We start from the raw sequence: 14057 nt of genomic DNA on the forward strand, positions 1-14057 counted from the left end.
AAACAGCTGTGACAGCTGGTGGTTGTACACTTGGTCCGGTTTTGTTAAGGCAACTATTATTACTAGTATTCAGAACTAGTCCTTGAATATACGCTTGTCATCGGAAATCTGGTACCGGAAGTAAGCTGGTCGCAAGTTGGCGCGCGCAAAGGGAGCTTAGTACCGGAAGTAACGCCTCGCGAGACTTACAGGCCTTATTTATATTGTAAGCGCAAGACACCGAGAATGACTTTCTTACGACCATTTCTCACGTAGAATCTGAGCAGTCTTAGAAAGGAAAACCATCGAATGCAACAACGGTCAAAAACACGACGTTTCTTGGATTGCACGCAACCTGCAAAATCGTAGAGCCTTGCTTTACATTCTCACCTCGTCTCCTCTTACAAACCGATCCTTTTTAACTCCGGTTTCAAGATGCGAGACTATATCTGAGATATAATGTTTCAGCTGTTTTACAAAGATGTTAAGAGATCCGTATTTTCATCAACATCAAAGTAACCTCCGCTTGAGTTCAAAGGATTACTATAATAGAGTGAGTGAATTTAGTTTTACGCCGCTTTTAGCAATATCACAGCTGGGGACATCAGAAATGGGCTTCACACATTATGCCCATGTGGGAATCGAACTCGGCGCTTCAGCGTGACCAGCGGACGCCTTAACCAGTAGGCTACTCCACCGCTCTTGACCACAAAGAGTGTTTGGGACATGTTCTAACCCCCATCCCTGCGAGAGAAATGTAGTTAGGTACACAACTTCAACGAGGGGAATGACAATATACTACATGCTTTAAATAGTTAATTCAAACCATCCACTCCCGTTCCGTGAGAACATTTTATACCTCCAAATATTAATCCATACATTGTGCCGTTGCGCGTTGTAAGTTGCTATGCAAACAGCTTTCGTGGCAAAGTGTAAACACATTAAGAAGAGTATGTTTACATAATGACAGCGTGTTTGAGGGCATTGGGTCTCAGTGAGAAGATTATCGTCAGTAAATAAAGAAAATTTCCCATCAATGTCAGCAAAGATTTAATTAAAATATTTAATATTAACCTCCCTTCTGCAAGGTTAAGACTTTCGTATGATTCCTTTTTTCCATCAACTGTAAGAATATGGAATAATATTTCAGAAACCAAAAGAAATCGACCTTCATTACAAAGTTTCAAGTTGTATTTAACGGGTGGGCAACCTGTAGCTCCATCATATTACTCGTTTAGCATTAGACAATTTAATATTATATACACAAAGTTGAGATATATGACTAGTCAGTTAAATTATGATCTGTATCGTTTCAACATGAAAGATTCTGCTTCTTGTTACTGTGACAATGCTTGTGAAAATGTACATCACTTCGTATTAGAATGTAGACTGTACAGCATTCAAAGAGAGATATTAATGTTAAATATTAAAAATATTGTAAAACGTGATTCTCCAATCACATTGTCGCTGATGCTACTTGGAAGTCCTGACCTGACTATTCAACAGAATGAATGCATTTTCAAATGTGTGCAAACTTTTATTCATCAATCAAAACGTTTTGATCACACAAGTCGTGTCCCTTCCTCTCTTCTCTCTTTTACTTTCCTATCTCTTCTCTGTATTCTTTCCTAAGATGTATATAATTGAAATTGTGTGTATGTAAATATTAGGGAGCGGGTATTTTAAGTTGGATAACTTGTCCCCAATCCCTTTCACATTTGTGAATAAAATATGTTTAAATCAAACATTTAATGTAACTAAATTTAAAGAATTACAACCCATCCATGTTTTATTACTACGAACTTACTGCATGTGTTATCATATTATAAGGGAGTTGAGATTGATAATACGATTTGCCGTTGAGACTGACATCCAATCATCAAGGGAAAAACAAAGCTCCTGTGAGCAGCCAAGCTGGAGCTATTTAAATAGATTATAAATGAATAAATAATAAATGATAAAAATACACTTGGTTCTTGTTAAGAATACATAGAAACAAGCATTTGTGGTTATACAACGACTCGTCAAACGAACTTGGCGTATTGTCAACATATACACATTTGATCCATTGAGAACTGTAATTGTGGCAAATCAGTGTTGTTTATGTGCATGGTCATATTCCAATTCTCCGACATGTGAACAATATCAACAAGCTGAAAAATAATGCGTATGAAGTTAAGACTGACATACAGGTTGTGTACATAGAATGATAATTTGTTGACAGAAGCTGACGGGAGTCATGAAAGGCCACACGCACAATGAGGTCGGGATGTCAGTGGGGTCCTCTGACAGTTCATGCGTGGCAACTTCCGTATCATCTTTGCATCCAAGATGAAGGTCGCCCTTACCGTCGCTGTTTGTGTTCTTGTGGTTATCACTCAGCGTGGACATTCCTTTGTGTTCAGATCACGTAAGTTGAGAATAGTTATACCTTTATTTGACAGATCACCCTTAAAACTCTAGACCGGTCACAGGTTAATCACTTCGTTTTGGTTAATACTATTATAGGCTTGCAAGCATGCCGCTACATGTAGTGTTTTGTACACTGTATCTTGAAGCGATCTCGAAGAGAATATAGGTGTCGTCTGAAATAGTCTGCTTGGTTATTGTGTTCAAGTGTTGATCATTGGATTGTCTGGTCCAGACTCAATTATTTACAGACCACCGCCATATAGCTGGAATATTGCTGAGTGGAGCGTAAAAGTAAACTCACTCACTCACTATTGTGTTCAAGGATCCGCTGATTGCGGTTTCGAATCTGAGAATATGATCATGCTACTGTCACCATGAGAAAAATAATACAGGGTTGAAAGTCAAGTTTTCATTCGACTGTTAAATTATTGGTATTATTTGTTTGCAAAACAGCAACGGCGGGAAATTATATTATTTTCGCTTGAAGTATACAACCACACACGAATGCCAGAGAATAAACAAACGGATCATAACAGATACAGATTTGTTTTGGTACTTTGTCCAGCTTTGCTTTAGTTATTGAATGAATTTGATATGGACTTAGTACATGAATTAATAGTGAAATGATATAATATCAAAGTATTTTGAATAATGAAAAGAGAATAAAATTGTTACTTCCCTCGATAATGTTAAAATATTTTACCATATTTCTAACGTAATTTATGTAATATACGCAACAGTCTGCTGTACATTCCCAACGTTTCTCGTGAGCCAAAGTAAGGGGGAATAATCTCTCAGTTTTATTTATTTATTTAATTATTTAATTATTTATTCGCTCATTCATTCATACGTTCATTCATTCATTCATTTATAACAAGTTCATTAAAGATAGTCATCGAGCCACAATGAAAGGCATGAAGTCCCGAGACCACAAAGCCTGAAATACAGACCAAAGGAAATTCCATCGTTGCCCGTCAGCAAAACAAAATCCTGATAAAACTGATCCAACAAAACATAACAGTTTTCAAAAAATGTATACCAGTGCTATATGCTTTACCATGACTGTCTTCAAGTTTGCTGCTGTGTTATGTTTCAGCATGTGAGATCCAGAAGCACACCTGCTATGATGCGAGCCAGTGTCCAACAGGCACCCAGTTCCTGGAATCCCTATGCTTTGACAACAAAATATGTTGTATTGGAGTCAAAGGTATGCATATTCTTACTTACTGGTGTATATATGAATGTAGGAGAATTTAATCTGGGGATTATCTGCATTATTCCTCGTTTCTCTAAGAGAATGGTCTTGACACCAACATGAACTGCTTTGTACATACCAGCAATGGTTGTCTTAGCTTGAATATCAAAGGAATAGACCTAATGTTTCTTCCGTGAGCAATCCAGTAACCATCTGCAACTCTGTACATGTATTCCTATGCGTGAGTGAGTGAGTATGGTTTTATGCCTCTTTGAGCAATATTCCAGCAATATCACGGCGGGGGACACCATAAATGGGCTTTACACACTGTACCCATGTGGGGAATCGAACCCGGGTCTTCGGCGTGACGAGCGGACGCTTTAACCACCGCTACCGACCGCCCCCTTATTCCTATGCATTTGATCCTGTAGCGTTTCTTCAAGATACCATGGTGTTATCAAATATGATCCCCAGCACCCTCTGCCTGTGGTGAGAGGCGACGTATAGGAATGTATGTGGTAGTCAAGCTCGTTGACACGGTTGACTTGGCGTCATCATACCAGACGGCATCAGAACGCCGCCATATAGCTGGAATAGTGCTGAGTGCGGCGTAAAACTAAACTCACTCAAACCTAGATGGCGTTGGGCGCTGCTCATGATGTCAATCACTGGTTTACTGACTAATACACAGGCGGACTATTGCTGAGGGATGTGGTAGTACATACAATAACACTGCTGATTGCAGCACACAGAATTAACAGTCTACATTTACCGTGTTTGTCATAATCATTAATATCACGTATCACCAGGTTGTACCGACTGAATTCACCTTATCTCATACGACCCGTGAAGATCCGGGTTAGAATTGATCTTCAGTCACCCATGCTTGTCGTAAGCAGCAACTAACCGTATCGGATGGTCAGGCTCGCTGACCTGGTTGTCATCGTATCCCTCTTACGGAGATCGATTCTCATGCTGTTGATCACTGGATTGTCTGGTCCAGATTGAATATGTACAGACCACCGTCATATAGCTGGAATATTGCTGGGTGCGGCGTAAAAAATAAACTCATTCACTGCTATAATGCCTCGGCAAGGATGAGCAGACAGGCAGTTGTATTGAATGATGGCAGGGGCGTAGCTACCATTATGAAAAAAGTCCGGGCTTACACATGATTTTGAAAATGAAAGAAGGAAAATCCCTCAATACTATCTAAGTATTAAGCTGTGCAACCTATAGGGATTACACGAAAAAAATGGCTTGCTACTCGCCTGGATGGTTTTTAGCGAACTCGCACATGGCATTGAGATATACATAAATAGACAGAGCGGTAAACAAAGATAAACAAGTGTAATAATGTGTTAGCAACAATCAATAAACCATGCTAAGACATTACGATATCACAAGCAGATTCATAAGTTGAACTCACACAGCATGAGATCCGTCGGACTGGCGAATAGACTCACAAAGTGATAATTGGATCCCGTCACATCCTGCTGGTGACATTCGTCATTAATGCTAGTTATATCCGTTACACCCTGCTATTTACTTATAGATACATACTAGTATTTGATTTCGTTACGAGAGAATGTATCATTACAAGTTCACAAAATGGTTTCGTCGATGCACACTTATAAATGACACCTCCGCAGGCGCTGTGTGTGCCGTAAACAAAGGTGGCGAAACAAACAAACAACAAATTTTAAAGGGAAGTCATATTTCTCAGTTTGTAACTACACTGAGGGGCAAAAGAAACGATACCAAACTTTAATGGGGGACAAATTGGATTTGAACTCAGACTTTTTAGGTGGTTTGGAACAGAAAACCTTCGCACGAACGCAACTTCGCGCCAAAATACATGCATTTGGAAATGGAAAGTCATGAAAAATGCATTTGACTGGCAATTTTTCATGCACGTGCAAAATGACGTGCATGGGTCGTATTGAGTATAAAAAGCACATGGAAATGTTCGCCAGTATCAGATTGCAACGTTAACATCATCGACCATGCCAAGATTAACAGCAGAGCAAAGAGAACGGGCACTTGGTATGATCCAGCTTGGTGCGACCCACGACCATGTTGCCCGAATCTTCAACTGTATCCGTTTGACGATCACCAGACTTATGGCACGTTACAGGCAAACAGGCAGAACGTCGGACAGACGGTAGTGGTAGGCCGCCCGTCACGACCGCCGCTGAAGACCGCTACCTACGTGTGTTACACTTACGTAACAGGTTCCTCACGGTGACGTCATCGGCAGAGACAGCGCTCGGCCATCGTGTCAGCAGACGAACGGTGTCTAGGAGGCTACGTTTGCACGACCTTCGCGCCTACCGACCCTTCCGTGGCATAGCACTGAGCCGTCAACATCGACGTGAACGTCTGAGATGGGCACGCCAAGTTGCAGGCTGGCAGAACAGGCAATGGGCTCGAGTACTCTTTACAGATGAGAGCAGGTTCCACCTTAACAGACCAGACGGCAGGATACGGGTACATCGACGCAGAGGTGAACGGACTGCACGTTGCTGCGTACAAGAAGTGGAGCCCTACGGCGGTGGCAGCGTCATGGTTTGGGGAGGCATAATTGGAGACAGAAAGACAGACTTGGTGATCGTAGACGGTAACTTGAATGGTCAAAGGTACATCGACCAGGTTCTCCGACCAGTCGTCTTGCCATTCCTGCAGCAGAACCCCGAACTGTCTTCCAACACGACAATGCTCCATGCCATAGAGCACAGCGCGTTAGGGTTTCCTTAACGCTAACAACGTTCACGTCTTACCATGGCCAGCACGTTCCCCTGACCTCTCCCCCATTGAGCACCTTTGGGACCATCTTGGGAGGCAAATTCGCGCCAGACCACATCCGCCTGCCAACAGGAGAGCTCTTGCCAGAGCACTGCAAGACGAGTGGAACAGGATCCAACGTCCGGTGATCAGACGTCTGACGTCATCTGCCCGACGTCGAGTTCGAGCCTGTATCGATGCTGGAGGAGCACACACTCGATACTGACTCTAACTTGTGGTAAAATGTGCTCAAATGACTGTTTCAGTGGGACTGTGTAAACTTGTACGTGATCGAATACTGGACAATCGACCCCACCCTCTTTAATTGTTGAATATCTGTACCTTCTTTGGTTATGACTGTATGAATTTACGATATGTTGTAGTTGTTTGATTGTTCTGAAAATATAAATTGTCACCTTATGCTTATGACGTCTTGTTTTTTCTCACGTTGTGAAATTTACTTGGTATCGTTTCTTTTGCCCCTCAGTGTATGTATATGATACGCGTGATCTCAGAGGTGAGTTTGTTCAAAAAATGCCTCTTTAACCCAGCAGAAAATGGGTACCCGGTGGGATAAGTTATGTTTGACTATTAACCTTCTCGCGCCTCATAGACAACTTGGGTTATCCGGGCAATAATAATCTGATTATATTTGTGCACTTTGAGTATTGCCCTTACGTGGTGGAAGCCAGCGCTGTACATATACTCTTATTATTGTTATGAATATTATTATTCCTTATTTCAGCGTGTTCCCCTGACTCGTGCATTAACGGAACATGCATCCAGAACACGTGTACCTGTCACGCTGGTTTCTCTGGAGCTAACTGCGACGTCGACGGTACTTATATTACACAGTTATATATTGTACACATATACAAGTTGGTAGGAATTGGCAGCATCACTTTCTTCCACTCGCTTAATGCTCCTAATATTCATGTATGTTTTGAAATAGTGAGTGAGTTAATGTTTAGCGTCACACCTGCAATATTTCAGCTATATCGTGACGCTGTTTGGAAATACTTTCAACTTACAGATGTGGAAATTGTGATGAGATTCTTAATGGCAGTTATTCATATTGAAACGTGTGAAGAATACTAATACTGCCCCGCTGCTATTTCTCTCTGATCAAGTATTATTACTTAAATGCTATTGTCTCAATGCTTTAAGCATGGGTAATTAATCGGTTCTTATTTTCATTGCCTCAATGTTTTAAGCCTGGGCAAGTAATGATTCTGATTGTCATTGCTCCAGTGTTTTAAGGATTCTGATTGCAGGTAATGAGTGAACGAGTTTATTTTACGCCTAAATGTGTTTAGGATGTACAAGTAATGGATTCTGATTGTCATTGTCTTAATGTTTTAGGAGCAAGTAATGGATTCTGATCATGTCTTAATGTCAATATAATATGTTTTCAGCTTAATGTCAGGGGCAAAATGGAGTGGGTTCTGGTTGTCATTGTGTCCAATGGTATAAACCTGGGCAAGTAATGGATTCTGATTGTCATTGTCTTAATGTGTTTAGGATGTGCAAGTAATGGATTCTGATTGTCATTTTTCCATTGTTTTAAACATGGGCAAGTAATGGATTCTGATTGTCATTTTCCCAATGTTTTAAACATGGGCAAGTAATGGATTCTAATTGTCATTTTTCCATTGTTTTAAACCTGGGCAAGTAATGGATTCTGATTGTCATTGTCTCAATGTTTTAAACATGGGCAAGTAATGGATTCTGATTGTCATTGTCTTAATATGTTTAGGATGTGCAAGTAATGGATTCTGATTGTCATTTTCCCAAAGTTTTAAACATGGGCAAGTAATGGATTCTGATTGTCATTTTGCCATTGTTTTAAACATGGGCAAGTAATGGATTCTGATTGTCATTGTCTCAGTGTTTTAAACCTGGGCAAGTAATGGATTCTGATTGTCATTTTCCCAATGTTTCAAACATGGGCAAGTAATTGATCCTGATTGTCATTTTCCCATTGTTTTAAACATGGTCAAGTAATGGATTCTGATTGTCATTTTTCCATTGTTTTAAACCTGGGCAAATAATGGCGTCTGATTGTCATTGTCTCGATTTTTCAGCATGTGCAGGTAATGGACTCTGCCAGAATGGGGGTGTATGTCAACGTAATAACACTGAGCCGAAGTACTCGTGCGTCTGTGCCCCAGGTTACCATGGCCTAAACTGCGAGGTTGACGGTAAATACACTTTGGACGCAAATGCAACAATAGATTATATTTGCATCTGTCCTTTTGTATATTATATATATATATATATATATATATATATGTATTTACTGTAAGAAAGAAGAACTAAGAAATTAAGGACCACTTAATGCTTTGTATTGCCATAGTTACATGTGTTGTGAAAGTGATGATTTGGGTCGTCCTTAAATTATTTGAATTAGTATGTTTGTTTTGTTGTCGCCGCACACAGCAATATTCCAGGATATATACCGGCGGTCTGTAAATAATGGGTCTTGACTAGACTAACCAATGATCAAAATCATCACAATTGTGATATAACATGTGTCAATCAAGCGAGCCTGACCCCCCGATGCCGTTAATCGCTTCCTACGACGAGCATATTAGGTTGTTGAAGACCAATTCTAATACGGATCTTGGGGTAATGTTTGAGTAGTACAACTGAACTAGCAACAAGTTTGCAAAAGGTGTTATATAATGCCGTCCAGTAATTCCGCGCACCTAAGCACATCGATCGCAACACGGCAACTAACGTCTCTTATTTTTTGTGGTTTACGTGACTAAAAATGCTAGTATGCATCATATTTACCTAGAAATATAAGATTCTAACATTGCGTTATGCCATACGGTTGACTGACTGACTGAGTTTGGTTTTACGCCGCTTTTAGCAATATTCTAGCAACATGACGGCGGGGGACACCAGAAATGGGCTTCACACATTGTACCCATGTGGGGATTCGAACCCGGGTCTTCGGCGTGACAGGCCAACGCTTTAACCATTAGGCTACCCCAACGCCCCCCATACGGTTGACCTTACCGGCGTTCTGTCGCTTTCTGTCCGGTAATTCTGCGCATAACTTCCAGCTGGAGATCCGAAGTATGGAAGCGTATGAGTGCCAGAATATTTTCGAAAATCACTTCATCAATGTAAGGAAGAGTGTTTCATATTAAATCCGATTAGAAATAATGAAGAAAAAGGTTTAAAAGTCTGAAGAAAACGATTTTTCATAAAACTGTCAATTTATCTGTCAGTTACTGTTATTTACTTACCTTCAGTGATTAAAAGCCAGTCCCTTGTAGAAATGTCCCGATTTCAAGCGTAAATGTGGAAGCAGACAATGTTTACCTTCGATACGGAAGTACGCTATTACAGCTGCGCAGAATTACTGGACGCGATTACCGGACTCGCTTGTACCAATATACCTATGTGTGGTTTATACTCTTCTGTATGTTTCAGCTTGTGCTGGGAATGGACCATGCTTGAATGGAGGACCGTGTAACCGCCAGGTAGATGCGCCATATTACACGTGCGCTTGTCCCCTGGGATTCACTGGAGCAAATTGTGACATTATTGATGGTAGGTACATGTATACACAGCGGTTTAGTACAACGACAACAAAACACCACTGAGGAACTCCGGAACACCGTGAACACTTCTAGAAACCTGCTTTAAGATAAATCAGTAGAGAGGAATTAAACCCGATGTATGGAGCTTATTGAAAGTAGTTCCGGCGCTGTGGTCCCAGTTGTGTATTTATCAGGGCCTACTTTCACAAAGCACTAAGGTGATCGTAAGTCGCTAAGGTGAACTTTACTCATTAAGGTGATCGTAAGTCACAAAGGTAACCTTAGTGCAATGTTAAAGAATGGGAGTTAAGGTAAACGTTAGTAAAGGTTGCTTCGTGAAAGGAGCCCACTGATAGTTAAAAATCAAGGGAAAAGACTTTGCTTCCAGCATCAGCAAAGGTTCATCATACCATCAACAGTTTTAATCGAAATAAGGCTAAGGTAAAAGGAAAAGGGACTAGTTTCTTCCTAAAAAATGTGATATTTTGTAGTAACTTCTCATTCTGTATTTAAGTCGTACCCCCGTGTGGAATGCCTGTAACTTCACGTATCGTCGGCGCATCCCCGACGAGGCATCCCAGAATCCTTGGCTTGTCAAAGTCGTTCATGCTGCTGGATTCGTTCTCTGCAGCGGTGTCATCATCGACAGGGAATGGATTGCCGTGGACGGATTCTGCGTTGCACTGTAGGTGTCAAAATAAACTAGTTTAATTGATTGAGTTTAGTTTTACGCCGCACCCAGCAATATTCTAACGATATGGCGGCGGTTTGTAAATACATGAGTCTGGCCAAGACAACGTAATTGGGGTACAATGACATGTGTCAACCACGTCAGCGAACGGGCCTAATGCTTTTTTATATCAGTCTCGAGTTTGCCTGATCTAGACATGCTGCCTTAAGAAGCTGGGCAACTGCACTGTGCGGCGATACACAACACATATTTGGGGCGTCCATGTCTACGTTCCAGTTTTCCGAAGTTCACGATACATGTCCCTATCTAATATAAAGCGGACACGTGAAGATCAGGGTTAGAACTGGTCTTCCACAAAGCAAGTTTGTCGTAACAGGCGACTAACGGGATCGAATGGTCATACTCGCTGACTTGGTTGTCATCGTATCCTAGTTGCATAGATTGATGCCCATGACGTTGATCACTGGTTTGTCTGTTTTTAGACTGCCACCATATAGCAGGACTATTACAGGGTGCGGAGTTAATACACCCCCAAAACACCCCCAAAAACAACAACCCCCCACTCCCCCCAAAAACAAAAAAACACAAAACAACCAAACGAACTAATACAAAAGGTCATGCAATCCATAATGATATCAGTCTGAGAAATTTACTTTGAAAACCCCGAGAATCCGTCTCTTTTACTTTTCAATGTATGTCCTTTATAATATAATTACTCTGTTGGTAGTTGTGATGGGATGTGTAACGTCGTGGTGGGAGACTACGATGGAGCTACTGTTGAAGCTGAAGAACAAGTACGGAGTCTGACCAACTACAGCATCCATCCCAATGCTAACTTCAACGACCTCGCTTCGTTCGGTATTGTCACCGCATCGGACCCAGATTTTGGTTTGGGTGTGTAAAGTATCTATTATTATCATTCACCCGTAGCCATCGTAGACGATGTTGCAAATAAAGCTTTATTGTACTATTAAATTAGGAGATGGTTTGAAAATATTCAGAAACTTGGAAATATTTACATCGGCTCGTGTAGCAGGGATAAAAGCGACTGGGTAAAGGAGCAAGTCGATCATGCCACCATGATTTCTGTCATGATTGTAGATTTTGATTCAACCATGACTTTTGCAAAATATTTCCTTTCACACATTAGATGACGACTTGCACTAGTTTTGCTCAAGCATCTAGATGAAACGTATTCGGCAAAACCCAAACATAAGTAACATTATCCAAACGAAGATTGACAAACACTTTATATAATTTACAGATGATAATAAATATTAATTAATTAATCAATTAATTCATTCGTCCCATATCTGTACACTTTTATTCTCTCCATGATTTTTTTTTCAACATGTTTTTATTCACATCAGTAGGTACATTCATTCTATACAAAAGTCATACACGTTGACAGGTGACATAACTAGTTGCAGTCGGTTTATACGAATATCATCCAAACAAAGTTGTATAACTGCGGATCGTCTAAGTTTGAGCAATTAGGTAATTCGGTGCTATGAGTAATATTACTTGTTTGCTCCTGGGTTCATTTGGTTCGTTTTCATAATAGCACCGCATCCTTCTGGGTAACCAAGAGGTAGAAACATTCATACATTATTATACAGATGTCATGCCTAATACAAGCTTGTACATGTTGACAGCTCACAACACATCAGTCTTCAAACATGAGAAAATACATTCAAGTATTACTGCACAAAGAACATAGATTGTATACATTGAAGAGTCATAACACATCAGACCATGTTGTGTACTGGGATCCCGTTTACTCCACATGTTTTAGGGTCAATATTAATTTTTTAATACAGCTTATGCATATAAATATGTATATATTTTCCCATCCGTGGATTGACACATATTGTAATTTGCGATCTCAAAATTCTACTTTAAGCTGTTGAAGAGTCATGACACATCGGTCCATGTTGTGAGTAGTGGTAGCCATTTACTCATACATTCTTTTAGTTGGTTTTATATTCTAGCAACATATCTCTCAACTTGAAAAATATCTTTCAAGGTAGCAATAAAGGATTTGAAAGATAGAGATTCATTTCTAATACAACTTATATATATATATATATCTTTTTCCGGCCAAAAGAATGTGGTTCACCAGTTTGAAGTTTGCGGTCCCCTGGATACCAAAGAGGATTGATTCAAGATTAAGCTGAATCTCATAACACAGATGTTGTCTCAAAAATTGTTCCAGATTGTACCCAAAATGACTAACCTGGGGACATTCAAAATATACATGCACAATCGATTCGTTTTCATTGTTACATCTTTGACAAATACTATTGTCGATCAGCTTCATTTTAAATAATTCCTTTTTGGTGTATATAATGCGATGCAAAAATCTATATTGGAAATCTTGTAGCTTGATATCTCTACAGCATTGTTTAGGAAGACTAAATATTTCCTTCCAGTTTAAGTCAGTTAAGAACATTTGTTGCCATTTACTACAAATAATAGTGAGATAATTATTTTGCACAAGTATATCATATATCTTCCGAGATCCCTTTGCTGGTTTAGTCCATTCCATTAGAAAGTTATTCATCCTAAGATCGTAGACACATATAGGTTTAGAATTGATGCTTTTCAAGTCTACAAAGGATAAGAGCCCGATCACTAGGTCTCTTATATAATGCTTTGCAGTTTTCTATAATGAAATATGATATAAAACACATTTATATCTACCATTCTCAATCCACCATTCTCATAGTTATCTTGTCAAATTCGCCCGTTTAATTTTATCAGGTTTTAGAGTTCTAAATAAACTTAAAAAAAATTGAGCTTAGTTCATCAACAAATTCTTTGGGTGGTTGCGGCAAAGTAGAGAATATGTGAACAAGAGTAGATAATGCTAAAGTTTTTATCACAGTTATTTTCCCAATAAATGTCAATCTACGTTATTCTCTCCATAATTAATGCATGAATATCAAAATGTCATGTTGCAATTGGCTTTTATTTCTGACTTGTTTAAGCTGTTGAATGTAGGAACAGGGATACTGGTACTAGCATACCTTCTGGTGCCAGTACTATTGTTCTAAACATATTTTATTGTTCAAAAGACGATGGGATTAGGCACAAGTGCACCACTTGTGGTCGTCTTCTTCATGGTCAGTTGTATAACAGAGATTACTGAAATACTGTCATTATCATATAAAGATATTTCCTCCTTTGTGATGGCACATTCTGATGATCATTTAGTTATGTGTATCGAGGAGAATCAACTGTCTTGCAACATTGTCCATGCACGGTCCAGAGCTGCGTTCTTCAGACTCGCATCATGCGTGGTGTTGTGTGGTCCTGTGCATAGAGCTCAGGCCACAAATCATTTTGAGTTAAGCAACGTTGGCGCGGAGAGTACTTGGATGGGTGACCGTGTTTGGCAGCTTGACTTCTGAGAGATTCTAAGATTTCAGTCCTGAGCCAC

General features: G+C 40.0%; 1 protein-coding gene across 1 annotated transcript in view; it reads left to right on the forward strand.

Moving 5' to 3' along the window:
* The window catches only part of LOC124260312 (neurogenic locus notch homolog protein 1-like), a 42164-nt gene that overhangs the window by 15346 nt on the left and 12761 nt on the right, over positions 1-14057 (forward strand). Inside the window, exons 12-18 of the mRNA XM_046694591.1 lie at positions 2272-2389; positions 3488-3598; positions 7116-7208; positions 8455-8571; positions 9815-9934; positions 10439-10613; positions 11343-11509. Coding sequence (XP_046550547.1) covers positions 2272-2389; positions 3488-3598; positions 7116-7208; positions 8455-8571; positions 9815-9934; positions 10439-10613; positions 11343-11509 — 901 coding nt within the window. The remainder of the gene's footprint in view (positions 1-2271; positions 2390-3487; positions 3599-7115; positions 7209-8454; positions 8572-9814; positions 9935-10438; positions 10614-11342; positions 11510-14057) is intronic.

Source organism: Haliotis rubra, unplaced genomic scaffold (genome assembly GCF_003918875.1).
Source record: "Haliotis rubra isolate DU_JTF1 unplaced genomic scaffold, ASM391887v1 Scf76, whole genome shotgun sequence".
NCBI lineage: Eukaryota > Metazoa > Mollusca > Gastropoda > Lepetellida > Haliotidae > Haliotis > Haliotis rubra.